The 24702-nt window shown below is 39.5% G+C and overlaps 1 protein-coding gene across 1 annotated transcript in view; it reads left to right on the top strand.

Annotated features, from left to right (window-relative positions):
* slc8a4a (solute carrier family 8 member 4a) overlaps window positions 1-24702 on the top strand; it is an 86147-nt gene that overhangs the window by 9830 nt on the left and 51615 nt on the right. Inside the window, exons 3-4 of the mRNA XM_058414766.1 lie at window positions 21002-22377; window positions 23215-23723. Coding sequence (XP_058270749.1) covers window positions 21070-22377; window positions 23215-23723 — 1817 coding nt within the window. The 5' untranslated portion in view covers window positions 21002-21069. The remainder of the gene's footprint in view (window positions 1-21001; window positions 22378-23214; window positions 23724-24702) is intronic.

The raw sequence follows: 24702 nt of genomic DNA, 5'->3' as shown, positions 1-24702 counted from the left end.
CTCTCTGTGTCTGTGTGTGAATAAATGTACTGCAGTTTGTGTAAAAGCTTGAAACGGTGAACCTGGTGGTGTTTTTTAAAAGATAGCCACTTATGTATAGACACACACACACACACCTGCACATACACACACACCGAGCTGAATGGAGAATTCTATAGTAAATGCTCAGGGCAAATGCTAGCTGCGAGGAGCTGAATTTGGAAAAAAAGAAAAACAGGTGTTACTTTTGCCTGGCAAATGCCACATGCAGCCAGTTGAAAGCGAGCAGCAGGTGACCTTTTCCAAAAGTGCTCAGCCTTGCCTTTAGGTGACCAGCTGGTGCTCAGGCATTTCGATTATAATGAGTGCTTGCCACCAGAAAACAGGGCTTTGCAGGGGACTGATACTGAGCTGGTTCAGTATAGTTCATTTTTGGTTTCGGCTTTGAAATGCCTGCTTGATGAAGACATTGACTGTGCTCCTGATATGATGACGGTGATTATGAAAATGACTACATGGTGGCAAATTTGCCTATACAGGAAACTCACTGTTCTTTGTTGGGAGCATTCTGAACGGGGACAGCTGCATCGTTAAAGCCTGCCTGAGCCAAACATTTATTAGACAGATCAAAAAGCCCCTTTTCTCATATCGCACAGCAACACCCCGGCAGTAATGCACCACCATCATTACACAGTCTTGTCATTGGATTTGCAAGTGCATATTATTTTACCGAGGGCCGTGAACGAGGGAGCTAAGGCACGCTGCCACCCAGAACTGATCACGGCCGGAGCAAATGAAAGTGCAAGGTGGTCCGGCTCAATAGCACAGGTCTAATGAAAAGCCAATCTAATCTAATCTGCATGTTCAACACTGCCTATTATGATCCATTTAAAGCTCCGTAAAAAAGTACTGCTGCAAGTTTTAAGAGCAGCTACGCTTCACGTCTATGAATGCTGCATAAAGAGTGAAGACCGTTTTCATTTCTTGAGTCAGCCGTCTGAATAAAACACACTGCACAAGCTGGGACAAAGATGTAAAGCAAGTCCAGCCTCCTTCCTTTCAACTAGTCTTCTGTTTGAAATTACTCATGCGAGATGCTAAGCATGTTCTATGAATATTAATGCATAATCCTCTCAGACCTGTGGAGAATAACTAAGAATTTCAGGAGGCAGTATAAAAGCGTAAGCATTTAAGCTTTGACTCCAAATGATGGACGAAAATTTTAAAAAAGGAAATGTACTGAGTATTTAGTTGAAAACATATTTTTCATGCATCATTTAGAGCTAATGCATATATATACACACACATAAATAACCACTCTTTACAAAAGCAGATGAGCTACAACAGGAGAACACCACAGAAGGTTCCCTTGCTGTCAGCAAATTATTTTATTTATTCGTTATTTAGCCAGGAAAGTCCCACTGAGATACAAGACCCAAAGCCAGGGACATCAGTATGCCCTATGCTGTACTGTCAGCTGCATTTCCTCCCTCTCTCTCTCTCTCTCTCTCTCTCTCTCTCTCTCTCTCCCTCTAAATCCCCCTGTTTAGCTCTTCTGATCCTCACCCCACCCCAAAACTGCACATGAATAGCAAACATTCTAAAAAGGCTAGAGAATGTAAGAAAGTAAAGATTACGCTTGAACTCTGTTTTGCTATGTCAGATTCATTCCTCAGACTGTATAGAATTTATCGGAGTACACAGGGGTATAAAAAAAAGAAAAAAGGAGTAAATGTAAACCAGACAATATTGTGAAGAGGGTGTCCCCAGATGTCACCTCATAATAATGGATTTTCTTACCTCTCGCAATAATGGAAACATTCGAGTCACAAATATGACACAAATCTATAAAAATGTCCAGTTCTCATTATCTTGATAAAGTATATACGATATACTCTGCATAAAATAAGTCCACTAAGACGTTATTTAAGAACCGTCTGGCCGACCGAAGCTGCGCGATTCAATTTATCAGCCCCCTCAAAAACGTCCAGCTATAAGCTAAGAGTTATTGTTGCTTTATGAAATTACCTGTCATCTTGGGATTTTTTTCTCGCCGTGTACCGTCTCGGCTTCGTTTGGCTATTTCCAGTTTAGCCTGCATATGAAGGATATGGAACTTCCCCATTATCTGATCTCAACATGGTAAATGAATACACCCCTAATGATGAAATATAATGCATGGCGCATTAAAGTGCCATTAGAAAAGCCTGGCTTCATTCCACCGCAATTACAGAGGGATACTGATGAGGGGCTGCTGTCGAGTCACAGCCAACTGATGAGAAAGTACAGAGAAGAAAAACTGTTTTGTTCTTAATACGGAGATGCAGTCAGCAGGAACAAGCTTCTGTTCTGTTCTTAAATATTTTGTTGACCTGGCTCAGATGTTTTATTGAATGGGAAGGCTCAACTCTAACAGGCTGCTGTGTAAATGTGTATGTGTCTGTTACCTTATACCACAGTGCACCCCATTGATCCACCTGCTCTGGCTCTAATAGATTATCATTATTATGCTTGCACAGGTATTTATACTGTTGCAGAGAAGAAAACTTGCACACAATGGCCTGTTTTTCCATGAATAGGGAAAAATAAGTATCATGCATAAAGCGTTATTTCAGTGAGACTTTCACCTTGACAGATGGTTCATCCGGCCTTGATGACACAGCCAGGGAGAAGATAACATACCATTTTATTTTACTTAAACCCTTTCTTGGTTATATTCAGCTTTTGCGTCTGTGTGTACAGAGGTGGCTCAATTAAGATTGAAGGAAAGCCACACAAATATTGACTGCTAGAGGTTAAAGAAGAATTGGAGGCTATATTGTGCGCTACAAATATCGACTGTGCTTTCTGGGAAATATCCTAACAGCCGTCAAAAACAGAAACGCACACAGTCGGTTTCGAAAACACTCGGATGGACGATATTTGCTTGAACGTGAAAGCGTGTGGAATGCTTTATTACGTTATCGTAAATGTAAATTGAGAAATTGGAGAGAACCGTACTGTAAGAAAGAGTGTGAAGAGAGTCAGAAGGATTAATAGATGCAGGAAGGTGGAGGTTGCAGGAAGACAACCGTGAGTTAGGTTTCTGGGAATTGATTTGGTTTAAAAAAATTCAGACCCACACCCTTATTCCTAGGGATGTATTGTTATGAAAGGGGTGTTTAATGCAAGAAATACTATTGAGGTTTGCCAGGCTTGGAGTCTGGAATACCAGAATTTATAGCACACATTTTTCAGACATACACTCAGTCCTGTCAGTGCTGAGATTCAGTTAGTAATCATTTAGGGACTGCGCTTGATATGACATTTTTTCAATTTATTTAACTTGTCACCTCAATTCCCTCAGCTAGCTTACCCAAATCTAAAGTCTATTTCGGATTCCACCATCGCTCTGCACCTCGCAATCGCTCTTCTCTTTTTGCATGCTTGTTCTCCTCAAGCTGTGAGATATGGATTCAAAATGAAGACTAATTCTGAGAAAGTGCTGAGAGGTTTTCATTAACAGTGATGACACGATTATGGTGGAGTCCAGCCATCTGTTCTGCTGGTCAGGAATGAGGTTTTGGTGGCTCTCCAGACGTGGGAGGTTCTTTACTGGACCATCGCATGGGACCTGCTCCGCTTCCAGGACTTTGTTCTCTTTAGCACACCTGAGATCCAAAACAAAGTGCCAGCTGTGAATCATCACTTCTTGCTAATGAGAGTAATCATTTTTTTCCCGTAACATTATTCCAATCCTCCTACTGTGCAGTAATATTTTTTTATTTCTTAAAACACTAAATAGTCAGCAGGTATGGAGATACAATATTGAGAACTGGTCCGTATGAGTACAAACATATCATCCCATCAAGCAACATCTAGGTGAAAAGTAATGTCTTGCCAAAATGTTTTGGGACGTCTGCCTTTACATGCACATGAATGTAATATGGAGTTGGCCTGCCTTTTACAGCTATAACAGCTTCAACTCTTCTGGGAAGGCTTTCCACAAGGTTTAGGAGTGTGTTTATGGGAATATTTTGACCATTCCTCTAGACGTGCATTTGTGAGGTCAGGCACTGATGTAGGACAAGAAGGCCTGGCTCGCAGTCTCCGCTCTAATTCATCCCAGAGGTGTTCTGTGAGGTTCAGGTCAGGACTCTGTGCAGGCCAGTCAAGTTCCTCCACACCAAACTCACTCATCCATGTCTTTATGGACCTTGCTTTGTGTACTGGTGCACAGTCATGTTGGAACAGGAAACCCAACCCCTGAAAAACAACACCTGAATTCAATGATTTGGAGAAGTGTCCCCAAACGTTTGGCAATGTAGTGTAAGTCATCGCACATTTATAAACTCCGGCAGGTGTGTATGTAATCTAAACACTGTGTTCACATCAGGCTGTCATTAGGCAGACGTTACATTCCTGCAGCTACAATTAAAAAAGAAAAGATCCACAAAAAAACAAAAATCAAGAAAAATCCCTAGATGAATTTCAGCAGGAACTAAAATGCCTTTAGGTTGGTAAATGAATCCATAGCAAGCAACTCACTGTAGACATTTTGCATAGCTTCTATCATTATAGCAAACAGTTTGACACCTTTTATGTTGCCTTTTCACACGCAGGAAACATAATTTATGGTAATTTATACTATATTTGCTATTTGAATATCCCAACAAGAAACATTTGTATGGTTATTATTTCAAAAATGATCACAGAAGGTTTAGCATTTATTCTCTACATGCAGCTCAGCATAGTAACAGACATTTATTTCTTCATGGGAGTCACCTTGGCCTGATATTTTCTGTGGGTCTGCAGCACACATGTAGTCATAAGACGATATTCAATTAATTTATTTCAATTCAAAAATTTATTTGTATAGCGCTTTTAACAATAGACATTGTCTCAAAGCAGCTTTACAGAAGTATAGAAACACATCTTTCTGTGATGATATGAGGAGGAAACCTTGAGAGGAACCAGGCTCAGAAAGGAACCTTGTCCTCATTTGGGTGACACTGGACAGGAAATAATGTAAATGTTGGTAATGTCCTTTCTACAACAACCAAGATCTCTTGAGAAACTAGTAGGTCAGTGTAGTTTCTGAGTTCATTATAGACTTAGCACTAATTCCTTCCTGCTGAAAGCTGACTGATTCAACGGCAGTTCAATGATGGTGTGATAGTCTCCAAGTGGTTCCTTCCACAGCAGTCCTCTGGGTCACAGGCTGTCCACGCAGATCTATAACAGCAGCAGTGTCCCACACGTCGCCATACAAAGGGTAAATGAACACTTTTTAACCATTTGTAAATGTATAAATCATCCTGTAAACATTTGCTATAGTTCTACAGTGTAAAGAGAAAACAAAATCTATATTGTGTGTGCGATCCTAAAACCCAATGACACAGTTGAATAGGAAAAAAAATCCTGCATTTCATAAAGAACTTAAAATGGATGGCAGAGAAGCTAAATGTTAGCAGGTAAAGCAATCGAGTCAAAAGCCAAGTAGTCTCATATGCTAACTGGCTATTTCTATTTTAAAACAAGAAAAACATAATAAAGGAAAAACCAAATCAGAATCCGCAAACAAAATGTTCCAATTAGCTAAGCAGGAGTGGCAGCAAGCTAGCTAAAGTAGCTCCCTAGTACCTGTACATATTGCCAATGACAAATAAGATCCGATCTCAATGTTGACAGAATTCAGGCACGAAAAAGAGCTATAATATACCAACTGTAAGTGCAAAGGAAGAGATCAGATGCTCGCTGCATGCTAATGCAGATGTAAATGAGGCATTAAGATGCTAAGGATCAAACTGGTTATATGGCTTCCTATTTTATTCTTCAGTCCTATAGCTCACTAAATCATCATGACATCCTAAGTTCTCTCGATGTTTCCCTGTTTTTACTAATTTATACTTTCTTAGTTATTCTCTCAAGCTACACACACACACACACACACACACACAAACATACACTCACTCTTCCTGTCCATTTACCAGCCACGCAATGACACATGCATTAATAATTAAAAGCCTGTAAAAGTGAATCGGTTAAGAATTAAACCCTGCTAAAATTCCTGTAGGTTTGTAAAATGTAGCATTAAGACCCAAGTTGTTTATTTTAAACTCACACTGGCTGTTACTGTAGAAGAGAAGTGTGAAATTGTTCAGTAGGGCATTCAGCGAGCCTGTATTGATTCATTTGGCAGCAGTTTTATGCATCAGAGTTTACAAGGAAGGCAGAATATAGTCCAGACATCATGCTGTTAAAGAAGCTGACACTGAGAGACTGATACAAACACTGCAGCTTTCCACTGACTGACCAACATCCAGGTCAAAACAGATGTAGGGAGAACAGAAGGACACACACACACACACACACACACGCAATACTATCATTCAGTGACACAAATACTGCTCTCAAAAGCCATCAGTCAAAGTAGAAGTGACACCATAATGATACAATAATAATTATAGCCAGATTGTGATCCATATTGTTTTCAAACCATCAAACATCATCTAATAATTCATTTTGTTTTTTGTACTGGTGAAAGGAAGTGCTTCAGAAAATCGCATTCTCGTATCCGAAACCAAATACTATGCATGTGGTGCCTTTTATGCATCCCTAATAACAATATTCAATACATTAATAGCACTTAAAAGCCTTGTTTCAAATTATTTTCTAACAGGAAACGTATGATCTCATTACATCCTCGCTAATTTTTCCATATAATTCACAAAGCTTCTTTGTTTTCCTGCAAATCTGATAAACAAGTATATGTGTGGTGGCCTGGGAAAACCAGTTGGATGTTGATGAATTCTGGAAAACAACAACAATCGGTTATGATGTTATCAGGTTGTTCGTCGGTCCTGCAGTGGTCAGTATCTATCAAAAGTGGTCCAAGGAAGGAACAGTGGTGAACCGGGTCATGGACGGCCAAGGCTCATTGATGAACGCGGGGAGTGAAGGGTGGCCAGTGTGATCCGATCCAACAGACAAGCTACTGTTGCTCAAATTGCTGAAGAAGTTAATGCTGGTTCTGAAAGGTGCCAGAATACACAGTGCAGGACGGGTCAGGGCTGTTTTGGCAGCAAAAGGAGGACCAACACAATATTAGGCAGGTGGTCATAATGTTATGCCTGGTCAGTGTATATAGTATAATAATTACACTTCAATTAACTATACTTTAGAATTCAGTCAGACCGGTTCAAGGTCAATGCAAGGTCAAATTTCTGACTTTTTCAAAAGCTTCCTGTGAATCATATGAAGATGTTGCTTACAGTTGTTGTTGTCCTTCAACTGTTCCCTGTTTTGGGTTGCCACAGCAGATCATCCGATTTGCATAGTTTGATTTGGCAAAGGTTTTGCACCCGATGACCTTCCTGACACAACCCTCCCATTTTATCCGGGCTTGCGACCAGCACTGAGAGTTAACCCCTCAGTCTCTGGGTTGGTTTCCTGTCTAGAAATCAAACTTAGGGGTGAGGTGCTGAGAGCCTGATGTCCTGTCACTGGACCAAAGATGCCACTTACAGTTCACATTCATATTCAGGATCTCACAGTCCATTTTCTGGCTGTCTACAGTTTTTAACATCAGGCTGTTCATGTATCCGTCCACCTGTCTGAGATATGCATCGTGCGATATTACACAAAAGTCAAGGTCAGAGCAGACCCAAATGTCTGAAATAGTATTTCTTCAAAAGTAGTTTCTTTCTTTTTTAAAGTATACTGTAAGGATCTTTCTGGTGATGGCATCAAGTTTTTCTTCTTGGACTTAAAACACATTGACAGCTCATCAATGCCACTGCAAAATTAAGTGGTGGGTCAGTGTATATTCACAATTGTATTAGTGTACACTGACCAGACATAACATTATGACCACCTGCCTATTATTGTGTTGGTCCCCCTTTTGCTGCCAAAACAGCCCTGACCCGTCCTGCACTGTGTATTCTGACCCCTTTCTATCAGAACCAGCATTAACTTCTTCAGCAATTTCAGCAACAGTAGCTTGTCTGTTGGATCGGATCACACGGGCCAGCCTTCACTCCCCACGTGCATCAGTGAGCCTTGACCGTCCATGATCCTGTCACCGGTTCACCACTGTTCCTTCCTTGGACCACTTTTGATAGATACTGACCACTGCAGACCGGGAACACCCCACAAGAGCTGCAGTTTTGGAGATGCTCTGATCCAGTGGTCTAGCCATCACAATTTGGCCCTTTTGGTCAAACTCACTCAAATCCTTACGCTTGTCCATTTTTACTGCTTCTAACATCAACTTTGAAGACAAAATGTTCACTTGCTGCCTAATATATCCCACCCACTAACAGGTGCCATGATGAGGAGATCATCAGTCTTATTCACTTCACCTGTCAGTGGTCACAGTGTTATGGCTGATATATTAAAATAGTAACTAGTAAATTATCCTATAATATTGGATGCTTTTGAAAGGTTAGTAAGAAATTAATTGAATTCTGTGGAACCTTTTAGTAATTTTAGAGACAGCATCAACATGGCTGCTGATGTGTACACAGAAGGGGAAAGACTGGAAATCTCTGGATTTGGGACATGGCCTCCTTTATTACAGAAACAGCCGTAAAGTATCATTTTGTCATCATGCCTTTGAGCCTCTTGTTATGGCCATATGCACATCTACAGCTGAAGCAATTGAAAAATGTTCATTTTGTGTTATCGGAGATCACAGATGATCAAATCCCTGCTTAAATCGTCACCTTGATAATCTTTCTTTGGCTTTAAAAGAAAAGTTCAAGTCGATAGAGATCTGGTCTTGTAATTTGGTCTTGAAATAACAGCCCTGGGTGACGACAACATCGTCTGAAACCATCTGTGGCAATGTTCTGAGCCATTGAGCTATCAGATGATGAATACAACACTTTGATACTTGTTTTCTCACAAAATAAAGATGGACAAGGTTAGTCATTCTGCTTTTAAATAGATTCACCGTGTTCATTTTCGTGAACTAAAACTGTGTCCTAAACGCATATCAAAGTGAATAAATGTGAGTTATGTAAGTATAAAAAATGTCAATAATGTCAAGGTGCTCCTATTGCTCATACATGTGTGTGTGCGTGTGTGTTTGTAAATGAGTGTGAGTGAGAATATGTCAGTACCCCAGGGAACCATTCTTGATCTGATTCATGATAATGGTGTACATGTTGTTGCACAGCATGGAACCTTATACACTAATGCTTTTCCATGTTTTGTGCATGTGTGTGTGTGTGTGTATGCATGCATCGATGTACTTGACAGTAATGAAGTAATGAATTAAAGTAATGAAATCTAAAAAGAAGTACATATAAAAAATTTTTAAATGCATGTGCATTTTTAGGATGAATATTTGCTGTGACTTCTGCACCCCTACAGAATACATGTTATATTTATTGCCTTAGTGTAATTGTAATCTGCTTATTTGCTCCTGCAGAAGTTCTAGAAATAATAGCAATAACCTTGAGCTAGCATATCTATTGGAAATACAATAGCTGCCTTAGCAGATTTGTAGCATAGCCATAGCTTACTGTGATTGGACAAAGTAAATTGCTAGCATTAAACGCTGATCTATGACTGAAACGGAAACTTAACAATGCCTTCGTGCAGTGATTGAAAATAAAAAGAGTTTAGGTGGAAACAACGAGGAAGGAAAGACGCTGAGTACAGCACTTCTGTTACAGATGGAGTCAGTTTGTTCGCAAAGTGAACCTGGGAACCTGGGAATTGATTGAACTGTGTTGCTGTTGAAGTGGTCGCTAGAGCTGCAGGAATTTTGTAAGTAAGGAGTAAAACACAACACATTGTGCCTTTAATAGAATGACAAGGTGGTGATCCTTGGCCTCGGGCTGTTACTAGACTGAGAAACCCCTAAACCGTCCTTTTGGGAGAGAACTTAAATAAACTCCGAGTTAGTGTCCTGAGCTACTGGGACAGTTCCCTGCCAGACCAGCAGAGGGGGTACTGGCAGGCCATTCACCATAGCCTGCTTTTTGTTTCTTTTTGTATTCCACACGTTTTGTGCCACGCCCTTCCTATTGTTCCACTTTCCCGCCATGTAACCTGTTTCCCATTTACCGTAATGTTTTGTTCTCTATATAACCGCCCTTTTGTCATTGTTTTTGTTTGTTGTTCGGTCAGATGCCAGTGGTTCCAGGTTCCTATGTTATTGTTACGTTTTGTTACTCACGTTCTATTTGTCCAGGGTTCTGTGTAAGTCTTGTTTTAGTGCTGTTAATAAAGCAGCGCTTTTAAGTTAGCCTGCTGCACGCAGGTGATCGCGACTACCACAGTGATCCGGTTTCCTGACGTTTTATCCTGTACGTCAGTATCGTATCTGTATCGTCCTGTGCATATGCGCACATTGATTTTACGTCATTTTTGTCACACTGAACACCACGCCCATCATTTTTATCTTCATGTAAGCTACGTTTTCACTATTTCTGTTAGTTCTATTGTTAGTTTTCATCATACCAAGGCAGCTAGCAGTAATGAGAACCGTTTACGTTCACATTACGAAGCCGGCTAGCAACAGTGATTATTTTTCATGGAAAAGTTAGACTAATATATTCTTTTATTTTCAGGTACATTGTGAGAGCTGCAATAGATGGGCACATTTTAAATGATGCCATGTGAAAAAGAACAGCCTAAATGTGTTCATGTGCCAAAAATGTGTGGGGAACAAATGATTTCTTTAAAATAATTTATGATCTTATTGACCTGCATCATCTGAATTGATTACACTTGAATCAATTCAATCAACTGCAGCACTATGTGGTCTTATTTAGTCCAGATTTCTATGTATTATAACTATTGTTTCGCGTGTACCTCTGTGTTGTATGATTTTGAACTTTAGAAGTGATTTTTTATTAACATTAATATTCTTTATATATACATATATATATATATATATATATATATATATGTATATGTATTGTTCTGCATTAATTATAAATGATCTCAATAACTAGTCTTATTTCAAATTTATTTTATTATCTGTTTTTAGGGTGAGCTTGTAATATCTGTCTAGGATTTACAGATTTAAAAGCAGTAAATCATCCTACCTGTTTATTTTGATAAGGTATTCAGCACTGTCAAATCATCCCACCTCTGTTGTACTGTATACTGGTAGGAAGAACTGATGTTATTCTGCACTGAGAAATCATGCTACCATTGCCTAATAAGAATCTTCGGCAAAGTTACACTGAATTATTTTACGTAGTCAAAGACGTGAAGCAGGAAACCCGTCCTATATGTAGGATTTTTCCATGAGGTTGGATGGATCGATAGATATAGCTATAATTTTGCGCTACGGTAGGAAAATCTGACAAGGCAGGACAAATCGACAGAACACCGGGTTCGATTCCCGCTTCAGGAGGTTTCTCCCGAGCGTTACAGCTAGGATCTGATTTCTTTTTTCTTGAAGCTTAATCTTTATGAATGTTATTCCTCCCGTTTTCACACTGGCACAAGCAAATCACTCAACGGATGGGTTCCCGGTGAATGCTTGAATATTTAGTTTAATATTTAGTGCCTGTTGCCATGGTTACACTGGTGGTGTCAGAGTAATGCAATATGGCCACATTGACCACACGGAACGTTCCAGAATGTATGTGAAACCAGCCATCTGACCGGCAAGTCGATGTCTTCCGGTTAAATGTGACATGTCTTGCCTGTTTCTTTAACACAAATCATTTTTTAATTCCTGCTGAAATCAATTCTAGAGGGAACGTGCTCATGTATCTACTGCATCTGTTCTGTCTATCACTGTTTTTACTGTATAAATGAATAGCAGACAGGATTTATGGAGGTGTACCATATATTCTGGAGTGACATGTTGGCCAGAAAGTGTGGCCTTTAAAATTTACTGCCTTTAAAAATAATAACAGCCGTAAATGTGTTTGGTGTAGGGTTTATACTATAGATGAGTGTGTTAAAGTAGGACAAGTGCATTAACTTTAATGAACTAGTGAGTTAATCCTAAAATATTAATGAGAATTGGAGGTACTTTTACTCAAAAACAATCTCAAAAACAGTGTGTATTTTTTTAAATGTCTGGCAACCAGTGACTAGAGGGCAGAATAAACACGTTTTACATTGTAGTAGTGTTAGTAGTGGTGCAGAAAGCAAGCTCACCATGTAAATGTGTGTGTGGTGCACACCTCCTCAGGGGCTGGATTGCAATGGCTAGCAGCCAGACTCACTAATTGAGGGGAGACTCCGCTGAGTGCCCACAGAGGATTATAAGCAGAGAATTTAAATGCAGCTATTACTCTAAGGTTGCATGCACGTTCATACACACACAAATGGACACACACACACACACAAGCACAAGCGAGCATGCACACGATGTTGGGACAGAATTGACGCTATTGAATTGACAGTTAATGAGATGCTGAGTGGTGAATAACTGTGCTGAGTTAGTACTTCACAATGGTGTGTGTGTGTGTGTGTGTGTGTGTGTGTGTGTGTGCAGAAAGTAATACAATGCATTACTACGTTTTTCCCTCATTTCTCACACCAAACCTAAATCTTATCTTATCTTTGTCAACAGATTATGCACATTACATTGACTAAATCTCCAACAAGATCACAGCTCTTTCAGTATGATCCTGTATAATGCTGCTAATCCCTAATCCCTCATGCTGAAGACAAATCGCATCGAAACATTTGATTCAAAACAATTGCACCAGCCTGAGCAAACAGAACTTCCTGTTGAGATCTGGAGATGGATTCAGCTGAAGGATGCTTATGCTCGATTTCAAAAGTAAGAACTTGGTAGCTGCTTGAAATCAACCCTGAATGATTAAAACACAGAAATCATGACCTTCCCATCTGATCATGAAATTCTCTCATGGCATCACTTTAAATAGAAGTGATGAATTTGATTTCATGCACTAACATGACCCTGTGTAACAGAATGGAGACACTACCTGAAGCGGGGATTGAACCCGGATCTCCACAGTAATCTCAGTTAGATCCACACTCGGGATAAAACCTGGCACTGCTTTATTAAATTAAAACACACCCGACATGAAAACACAACAACTTGATACAAAACAAATGAATCATGGGTAATGAAGACATGACTATTACATAGATATCTGGATAAACATAATGGCATCACACCGTACTGCACATACACAAAGCAATGACTGACAGACAGCTACGAAAAGGGCTGGTATATAAAGGACAAAGTATTTGGGTAAATAGGGAACAGATGATACTCCACCTGGGGAATACACAAAGCAGGCTATGGTGAAACACCTGCCAGCACTCCCTCTATTGGTCTGGCAGAAAACTTTCCCAGTAGCTCCTGCCAATCGTTCCCTTATTATCCCTATCATATGCCCTGATGAAGAATCATATATATATCGCTTACATGAAAGTTTGCAGAAAATTGAGATGAAATGATACATTGTGCTGAAGAAGCGCTCTAAAATGTAAAAAATATCATTTAAAAATGTAAAAATCATTTTTGTCCTTCTTCTTGGTCTTTCGCCTCACCGCTTAGTGTTACGTGCTTTCTGAGATGCTCTTTCCGATCACCACGGTGGTAAAGAGTGATTATTTGAGAAACCTTTCTGTCAGCTCAAACAACTAAACTGTCATTCTGCCTGAAAATCACAGGAGATCAGCAGCCTGTCTAACATCAGCAAGTCACTGAGCTCATATTTTCCCCTCCATTCTCATGTTCTGAGGTTTGGAGTGAGCATTAACCCAAGCTCTTGACCTAGGGTTTAATTTAATATTGTGTTATGCAACCATTAAAAAAAAATCCCTATTGCTGTAGTTCAGGTTTTTGACATTGTTTTATGGTTTAGCCGAAAGATAAAACTGATAAATCTCGCTGCTTGTAGAACTGCAACTAGATAACAATATTTTCTGGTTTTTTTTATGTTTTTTTTTTTGCTCATCACAGTTGTTTAGAGTGATTATTTGATTTATTGTAACCTTCCTGTCAGCTAATCTCTGACATTATTCTGCATGGAAATCACAGGAGATGGGCAGTTTCTGAAATTCTCAAACCAGCCTAGCATCTAGCATCAATCAAATAAAAAAAATAAAAAAAGTTCCCTAAATCAGATTGCTGTAGTTTGGGTTTATGACGTTGTTTAATGGTTTAGCTGAAAGATGAAACTGATGAATCTCTCTGCTTGTAGCAAGCTAACTAGATAACATTTCCCTCCTTGGCACTCCTCAGTGTATGCCTGTCTGCTTTGTTACTATAACAACCAATGTAATGAGGATACTGGGTCTGAAGAAAAATCAGATTTAGGAAATAAATCAGATTTGCTTGCCTGTGTGAACGAAGCCTAAGGGACATTGTTTTTAGATCTCCACTGCTGTGACCAGTCTGCCCCAGCTCCTCCAATTAAAGCTATCATTAAAGTAACAGTCGGCCTGATAGATGCTTTCATAAGGTTTCAATGGCACCATGAGGAGCTGTGAAGATAATAAACATTTCCTTGCAAATGTATTCCCATAGTTAAGTTCTGGATCTATGGTCAGTTTAACCTGAGTCATCGCTGACTAGCCTGAGAAGAGAAACTCCACTTAAGATACCGGAACAGGATTAGTGGGAGATGAATAAACCCGCAGTTGGATGTTAAGTAAGACACGCCTAGGTCGTTGACAGGCACACTGGCACAGCACTGGTACCAGAGCCGCTGGGAGCAATCCTGCCATTGCTATAAATAGCGTTAGCATCATGTGCAGCACTAGTGGGGGAGCATGGCTCGCGCTGACTGCAGACATCATTCTGGGGACCGAATAGAAGAAGGAAATGAAGGAAAAAACAAACAGTGGAGGAGTTATGAAAATGTTCAGAGAAATGCCTGATAAGTATTCCAAGCAGACATAATCAGCTCATGACAATGCGACTAGCAATGGCTCAGGGTTTAATCCCTTCAACCTGGTACAACTGAGCGCATGCAAAGTGTGTCACTGATCAGCGTGTGGCTCATTAAACTGTCATATGACATCAACACCAGCGGTAATTTCGTCTCCAATAGTGTGCTTCAGCTTCATGAACACAAAGTCCTACTCGCCTGTTCCCATAGTTTACATTATATATGCAGACACCAAGGCCCCCATTAACCCTCATATACATCTAATTACCTCTAATCAACATAAACCATGCCTTAATTTATGCAAGTGTCAGCAAATAAATGGAACGTAATCAGTTGGGTGCAGTTATCCAAGATCCGGGGAAATAAACTGAGCGGAGAAAAACGAATCTCAGTAAAGTTAGTGGAGCCCGTGTCCGAAGTGGCTGCTAATAACAAAGTTCTTTTTCCGGGAAACAAACTTTAAATAAAGTTAGCACAGTTTTAACTGAGGAAAAATGGACTAATTTGTCTTTTGCAATACTTTGTGTTTAACAGAAACTAATGGTATCATGTATCACAATTACGGAAGCGTGCTCTGTTTCTGTCTCTAAAGCTTTTCAAAGCCACACTCGGGCACGACGGAGCCGCTTTCCAGTTTTACCTGCAGGTAATATTGTGAATTATTTATAGCTAGGGTTTTTGTTTTTTCTTCTTCTTCATTTTAGTACTCGAATAGCTCAGATTACATAATAGGCAGATCTACATAAAACTTTATAGGAATAAATAGATATATATATCAGGGCCAAGTTTCCGTCTTGAACAAATGAAAAAATATCTTAATGTTAACAAGCCAATGAAAGAAATTAATTGAATAAATAAACAAACAAACAAACAAACAAAAAAAATAAGTAGTGGGAGTCACCATGGCTTAGTGGTTAGTATGTATGCCTTGCACCTCCAGCTGTTGGGGGTTTCCTGCACACTTACTTTTTGTGAGTTTGCATTTTCCTTCCATGGTTTCCTCTGGGTACCGTCCCCAATCTAATCATGAGCATTGTAGGCTGATTAGCATCTCTAAATTATCTGTAGTGTATGATTCGGTTTGTGAGGGTGTGTGCAACTGTGGTCTGCGATGGGTTGGCCCCCCGTCCAGCGTGTCCCCCTTGTTCCACAAGTCCCCTGGGATCCAGATTCTCCACAAACCTGTGTAGGATAATGGCTATGGTCAATTCAATTAATTTCAGTTACGTTTATTTGTATAGCACTTTTAACAATGGACATTGTCTCAAAGCAGCTTTACAGAAGTAAAGAAACATAGAAAAGTTAAGTTACTATTTTACCCCTAACATTTATCCCTAATGAGAAGCTTTAGGCGAGGCGGGTGAGGAAAAACTCCCTGAGATGACAGGAACCTGAGGAACCAGGCTCAGAAGGAAACCTCATCCTCATTTGGGTGACACTGGACATAGATAGATAGATAGATAGATAGATAGATAGATAGATAGATAGATAGATAGATAGATAGATAGATAGATAGATAGATAGATAGATAGATAGATAGATAGATAGATAGATAGATAGATAGATAGATAGATAGATAGATAGAATTCAGCCCAGTAATTCTCTGCCTCCAGGTCAGAGCTTCATGATGTCTGTACATAAATTTGGCTATTAATGTGGCTCAATTAAAAGACTAATGAGCTTATAAAGACACGTCTGCTACTCTAATTCACATTTACAAATTACCTCCTTAATTGTATTTTAGTACGAGGTTCCTGTATACTTAACTGTTATTTAATTTATATTAATATATACTGTTATTTTAACTAATCTAAAAAATGAGCATTTCCACCAGTCATGTTGGGGTTTAATATTATTATTGTGGTCTTTTACAAATTGTCTTATGTCTACATGGCCGACATTTCCACTGTTGATCGGCTGTACAAAGTCTACAAACATGTTTAATCATTTGGAATTATTAATGAACTATTAATAACATTATTTTAGTTGTTAGATTTGACACTTCATCTTAGGCAAATTGAATTTTTCTAGTACAAATATTTCTTACACTTTTTTTCAAATTGCCTTTTGACATCCCTGATGATGTTAACACGATTAAGCAATATTAGCAATATATTTTTTAAGACAACCATACACCAATCAGGCCTAACATTCTGAGCAGTGAGAGGTGAAGTGGATAACGCTGATGATCTCCTCATCATGGCACCTGTTAGTGGGTGGGATATATTAGGCAGCAAGTGAACATTTTGTCCTCAAAGTTGATGTGTTAGAAACAGGAAAAATGGACAAGCGTAAGGATTTGAGCGAGTTAATATCAAAGAGTGCAAAACACCTGTTAAAAACATTTATGGGATTTGGTAGACACCCTTATCCAGAGCAATTTTCATTTTTATCTCATTTTGTACAACTGGGGCCTTGCTCAGGGGCTTAGCAGTGGCCTTGGGATTTTACATTTACGGCATTTGGCAGACACTGTTATCGAGAGTGACTTACATTTTATCTTATTTTTTTTAATATAACTGAGCAATTGAGGGTTGAAGTTCTTGCTCAGGGGCCCAGCAGTAGCAGCTTGGTGGCCCTGGGATTTAAATTCACAACCTTCCAATCAGTAGCCCAACACCTTAACCACTAAGCTACCGCATCCGATGTTGACCATCACCTGTTTTATTGCAGAGAATAAAAACCATATTTCAGCCTATTTTTGAGTGATAACATCCTAGCATACTCTGTTGTTGAACTGAGGACTTGAATGCATGCGGGTTCGGTTAACCTTTTCTTGCCGTACCAGTCTGCCAGTGGAATACAAATAAATATAAATAAATATATAAATATACCAGTCTTAACAAATAAATGATTTTATCACTGTAAGTCTATTATAAGATAAGTCGGGACACTGTTGGGTTTCTGTTTGTAGAGTATCATGATTTCATTTTTAGCTGCTGGAGAGCAGGGTGATGTTAAAGAGGTGGAGTCTGAACCCCCTGCTGGGTAAAATCAATTCATACCTCTCTGCAATAACATTTACACAGAAATAAAAAATACAGCAAATTCTTAACCCTGACTGTCTGCTTTCATATGAGCCAGTAACCGATACTGTGGCACATGATCAAGAATACAAGTTTTAGCCTCTGGTACAAAGGGTGTGTGATTATGTCTGATTTAGCGCTGACTATGAAATGATATATAGAGAGAAAAGTTCTGTATCACTGAGCAACAAGCCTGAGTCACAACGCTGCCGGAGAGATACGGCAGAAACTCACAGAATCGCTAAAGGCCTGGAGTTTAGGATGGAGGTGTAGGGTGTATGTATGAGTCAAAGAGACAGCAGCATCAGTAACCCATACATGATTCAGGCTCTTATATAAGCATTACTGTGGTCATATTTTTTGAAGCCACTTCTTCTGTGCAGTGTAGCGTTACAGTACGGGTCAGTGTTTCAGCTGACCGGCGGATCCGGGAGGATTCACTTCAATGGATCCAATGGAGTTTTGTACAAAAAGCAGCAGCACAAACATGCATGTTTTTTTAAAGCAAAAATATAGTGTTTGTATTGTACAATCTGGACTATTGTTTCAACTAATAATAATTTCTAGACATGTCATTTAAATGCGTACATCAGTTCCACACCATTGAATTGAGTTACATTAATGCCTTTTTTTTAAAAATCCAATATGATTTCAAAGCTGTGAATAAAATCGGAGCCCAAGCCGAGGATCGAACCTGGCTCGCTTTAATTCCATTCATTTGCAATAATACTACAGTTTGTCTTCGTGTCCATGGCAACGTCCTTGTGAGATCTCACACCGTAAGTGGATTATGTTAATACTATGTGAATCGATCAAATTCACTCTATGTAACTAAAACAATTATAAACTTTTCATATAAATCAAATTTGAAATGTTTTAATGTAATTCATCCGGAATAGGTTCTTTTAAATCTTACAGACCACATGTTCCCTTTTTTCTCTCAATACAATGTTGACTAAATGCGAAAAAAAAAAACCCCTACATTTTCATCAATAATTTCGTTGCAGTCATTGTAATCTATTACACCACTTCTTGTTTTTAAAGGTGCATTAGAAAAACACTCTTCCAGAGATCGATAGCTGAACACCACCGAGAGCAGGAAAAAATATATATAAATTCCTCTGTTAAGTCATGAGCTGTTGTGACAGAGGCAATAACCCACGAATGTAATCTAAAATTGATGTGATATTTATGCAATATTGATTTCTTCTACATTGTGACAAGTAATAAACGCCCGCACGCAGTATACGGTACGCAGTATGCAGAATGGGCTTAGTAATTAAGTTTCTGTAATCAGCTTACAAACATGACGAATTTAAAGATGTGTAATTTGACTATGTTTACTCTGAGATGATGAAATTTCGTCAGTGGTTGCTGAGATAATCTTTTCCGAAGTCTATGATTTATTTACATATTTGCATATCTCTAGCTCAGTAAAAGTGCTAAAGTTAGATTATTAGTCTGTGTACCATTGAGCGATTCATTTCAGACCCATAATATTGTTGGTTAATCATTTTTATAGTGTGTTAGGGGCAAATATGCTTTTAATGATTCTTCAGAAAATAGCTTGAAAATGTTTAGAGGCGGTGGTGGTGGCTTAAGGGTCTGGGTTGTTGATCGGAAAGGCAGGGTTCAAGCCCTAGCACAGCCAGGCTGCTACTGTTGGGGGCAACTAAGCAAGGACCTTAACCCTCTCTGCTCCAGGGGTTCTGTATCATAGCTGCCCCTGTGCTCCGACCTCAGCTGGAATATGCGAAGAAAAGAATTTCTCTGTTGTAATGTATGTGTGGTGATAATAAAGGTGGCCGCTGCTGCTTTTCTTCTTCTAAAGTATTTTCTCTGAGCAATTGTGCTTTGTAAATGGGAGCATGCAAAAAATTGTGACAAGAGACACGCCTTTATGATTACATGCGATCTACCAATGGCGCCTCACACCCATATGTGGTTCTCCCCCAAACTTTTGCCAGAAAGGAAGCACAAAATCATCTAGAATGTCTTTGTATGCTGTAGCATTAAGGTTTCCTGGAAATGGAAATCACTGCCGCTGTGCACAAAGCGAGCTTCATAAAGACATCAAGACTGATGTAGAAGAACGTGCGTGTCCTGCACACAGAGCCCTGACCTCAACCACACTGACCTCTTGCAATGTTGTGCCTGAATAAACACAAATCCCTACATCCATTTTCTAAAATATAGTGGAAAGCCTTCCCAGAAGAATGGAGAATGGATGATATTATAAAATATTATAAGTGCGGACAAACTCACTACCACGTGCCCATGATTTTGGAATGAGAGGCAGGTGTCCACATACTTTTGACTAATGTATTTTCAATACAGTGAGTGAAATTTGTAGTATAATTTAGTATAACTTAGTATAATTTAAACCAAATATATGATTCTAAAACCTATTTTCTTAACATTTTCACTAATATCAAGCATAAAATATTCTTCTATTGGCAGATACTTTTGCACCATTCCTAGAAAGATGCAAAATAATCTGCCGGTAGAATAAGTTAGAGAAAAAAGAATAAAGTGTTAAATATTCCTGGGTTAAAATACGTGATGTACTTGATGTATTGCATTTGTGCATGTCTCGTTCTTCATTTTATGATGATGAATTTTTCTGTTCTGATCAAATCCCTGCCATAATGCTATGAAAGGGATGCTGGTTTTATTTTTTGTAATTATTTATAGATATTAAAAAACAGTGTTTTTTTATAACCCTTAGATTGAGGCTAAATTAGGAGCGGAGGCAGGGATTTGGTGCTCACAACATGCTTTTATTCATCTGCAAATTCTTCATTTATATTCAGTATATTTATATTTATATTTATATTTATATTTATATTTATATTTATATTTATATTTATATTTATATTTATATTTATATTAGAATATATCTTTCCCTTTGACAGATGCAAAGAAAAATATTGTTTGTAGTGTTTTGTGTATAAAGTATCCACATGCTTTTATTTTTATTGTAGTGTATCTTTGCTTGAGGATAATAAACACACACACACACACACACACACACACACAGATCTTCAAGTCTATAAAATTTGATAGATAAACGAGAGGAAGGTACAAACCTGATTCATGGAATTGTCACAAGAATTATTAGATGTTTAGTGAAAGTGTGCTATTTCCTGTTCTTGTACATTTCAGAGGTGGACATCGTGGAGCTGATCACCAGATTTTAGGAGCTGAATTCTGATTATCAGTACAGCAACACCATGCATCACCTCTTTTCCCCGCATCCCTCCACTACCTGCCTGTCTGCTCTCCTCATCATCATCCTGAGTGTTCTGCAGTTTTCCCAGGCCACCTCAGATGCAACGCACAGTAGCCCAGGGAACTGTTCTGGTGAGGACAGCTGCTCTGAGGGTGTGGTACTCCCAGTATGGAACCCCCAGAACCCATCAGTGGGAGATAAAGTGGCGCGGGCCATTGTCTATTTCGTTGCCCTCATATACATGTTCCTGGGAATGTCCATCATTGCGGATCGCTTCATGTCTTCCATCGAGGTCATCACCTCACAAGAGAAGGAAATCACCATTAAGAAACCCAACGGAGAAACGACCACTGCCACGGTCCGTATCTGGAACGAGACGGTCTCCAACCTGACGTTAATGGCGTTGGGTTCTTCAGCACCGGAGATCCTGCTGTCTGTCATTGAAGTGTGCGGCCACAAATTTGAAGCTGGTCATCTTGGTCCCAGCACCATAGTAGGCAGTGCTGCGTTCAACATGTTTATCATCATCGCTATCTGTGTCTACGTTGTGCCCGATGGTGAAGTGAGAAAGATAAAACACTTGAGGGTCTTTTTTGTGACCGCGGCTTGGAGTATTTTCGCCTACATCTGGCTCTATCTGATCCTCTCAGTATTTTCCCCTGGTGTTGTAGAGGTCTGGGAAGCTGTACTGACGTTCCTCTTCTTTCCCATTTGTGTGCTCCAAGCCTGGATCGCAGACCGCCGCTTGCTCTTCTACAAGTACGTTCACAAGCGTTACCGTGCCGACAAGAATCGCGGCATTATCATCGAAACGGAGGGTGATGGTATGTTCACAAAGATGGACATGGAGATGGATGGCCAGGGCACCAACTCTCACCACAAGGAAGTTCTGGATGGCATGCTTGCTGGCGTGGAGGAGGGTGGAGGCGGAGGAGGTGGAGAAGAAGAGGAGGCACGGAGGGAGATGGCTCGTACGCTGAAGGAGCTGAAGCAGAGGCACCCTGAGAAGGACATGGAGCAGCTGATCGAAATGGCCAACTACCAGGTGTTGGTTCAGCAACAGAAGAGCAGGGCCTTCTACCGAATCCAGGCCACACGCATGATGATCGGTGCAGGGAACATCCTGAAGAAGCATGCTGCAGACCAGGCCAGGAAAGTGGTGAGCTGCCATGAGGCCAACGCACAAGAAGAGGATCCTCACACCATCTACATGGAGTTCGAGCCCTCTCACTACCAATGCTTCGAGAACTGCGGGTCCCTCAAACTGGCTGTGAGCAGACATGGAGGAGACAGCGGCTGCACAGTAAAGGTGAGTGTTAACCTTAGCAAAAACATTACTTAATGACTCAATGACTCAAAGAGTATATTGCCCCTGAAATTTACAGAAGCACTCTGGTGGCAAGAATGGATTAGAGCATCACTGAATTTTAATGAAAAATTATGGAGATTAATCATATTATATTTATTTAGCATCATTTGTAATTCCCTAACTAAGTCATTTTCTGGGCATTTTACTTGATAAGCACCAAACTGTATGGATCTTGAATGAATGAGTGAATGAATGAATATCATTAAAATAAGATCCAGTCAGTGGATTATGATTTTGTTTGGATAATTGTGGATAATTCTTTTGGTAAGATTCTTAATGTCTGTTTCATCAGAAAGGTTATTATATGTGGAAAGACACCAAAAAGAACACTGGATGTATATACATACAGTAAATTCCTTGGTCACTTTATTAGGAACACTTGTATACCTAGTCATTCATGCAAATTTTTGGAATACTGGAAATTTTTGCGGGAACATTTTCCTCAACTATACAGTTATCTTCGACTATACAGTTTCTGTTTAATTTGTGCAGGTGTGTAGGTGTTCTTAATAAAATGAATGGTGTGTGTTTCATGCATACATTTTAGTAGGCGTTAATTACCTCCTGGGAAGGAGGAGAACTGAATTGAGGTTGAAGATCAGTAGATTTCTATCCAACGATCCAGAATCCCAGCAATTTTGTTGCTTCTGTGTGAAAACTCCAACATGGCTCCACCAGTTTCACTTATTCAGTCCTTTAAAGTATTTTTGTTGATCTGTATCATGTTAGCATCCACAGATGTGTAACTACAAAATCCTGTGCTGTGTCCTTCCCCAGGTGGACTATCGCACTGAGGATGGCACAGCTAACGCCGGCTCCGATTATGAGTTTGCTGAGGGAACGCTGGTCTTCAAACCAGGCGAGACCATAAAGGAGCTGACGGTCGGCGTAATCGATGACGACATCTTCGAGGAAGACGAGCATTTCTACGTGCACCTCAGTAACCCACGTGTTGTTCATCGAGCCGAAGTCTCCATTCTCGACCCCAATGCCCCAGGCAACAGCCTCTTGGGCTCCGTCCCCATCCAGCCAAAAGCTGCGCTGGGTTCTGCTCATACTGCCACCGTGACCATCTACGATGATGACCATGCGGGGATCTTCACATTCGAGAGTGCGTCAATGCGCGTGAGTGAGAGCGTGGGCATCATGCAGGTGAAGGTGCACAGAACGTCCGGAGCACGCGGGAAGGTGGCAGTGCCGTTCCACACCAGTGAGGGGACCGCCAAGGCTGGAGAGGACTACGAGGAAGTGGCGGGAAAATTGGAATTCCTCAACGATGAGACCATGTAAGTTTCTTCAACTTTATGTTTTTAGAAGACTTGTTAACTCAGCAAAGTGATCAAAGCCTCTACATAACACTTCATATTGAAAACATAATCAGGAGAAAGGATTCATATTGGATTAAAATATCTGAACATTACCCTATAAACGGCTGCTGGAGTTGCACGACTGAGCTGGCATTTGACACGGCGCTTTTCAAAAACTTCATACTCGGTTTATTTTTAAAATAAACAGAAATGTTTCTTCTGACAGGTTATCCGTCAATCTCAGTGGCAAAATCAATGAACCCCTTAAACTCCTCTTTAAAACCCCCTTAAACTCCAGACTTACATTCCTCATTCGTTTTACTGCAGGTATTGAATAATTTATAGTAACGACCGAATGATATGCTACAAAATTATTAAAACGGTGCTCGCTCACAGGAAATGCTTTCAGAGTAAGTGACATTTTTTAAGCCATTGATCTTTCTTAATGCTACATTTTTAGGTTCTGTTTTGGGGCTTCAAATGCTAGCAAGGGTTCTTGTTAATGATGTCAGAGTGAAGTGTGCAGTGTGGATATAAGCAACTTTAACATAATTCTTGCTCAAATAGTGTAATTTGGGACAGATATAATTTTGGGTGGCAATTATTTTAGATGATTTTATTTAGCTTAGTAAAAATGAGCTTAATGTATGAATCTAGATTTTATTTAATTTTTCATTTTAATTATTTTTATTTATTTATTTTATTTATTTATTTATTTATTTATTTATTTATTTAACTGTGAATCAATTATTATAACATGGTTAGTAACAATTTTATATTATTTTTATTTTTTTTAAAAAAGAAAAAAGAAATAGATGACAATTTTGTAACAACAATTTGACACATTATTTTAACAAAAAATGTTTGTGGGTGGAGCTTAGGTGGAGGCAGAAAGAATTCCCTAACCGCTTTGCAAGTGGTAGTTATCAAGTTTTGTTAGTTTTTAAATAATGACTGG

This window comes from Hemibagrus wyckioides, linkage group LG18, assembly GCF_019097595.1.
Source record: "Hemibagrus wyckioides isolate EC202008001 linkage group LG18, SWU_Hwy_1.0, whole genome shotgun sequence".
Lineage (NCBI taxonomy): Eukaryota > Metazoa > Chordata > Actinopteri > Siluriformes > Bagridae > Hemibagrus > Hemibagrus wyckioides.
Note: the sequence above shows the minus strand (reverse complement) of the source record. Positions and strands in the feature narration are given on the sequence as shown.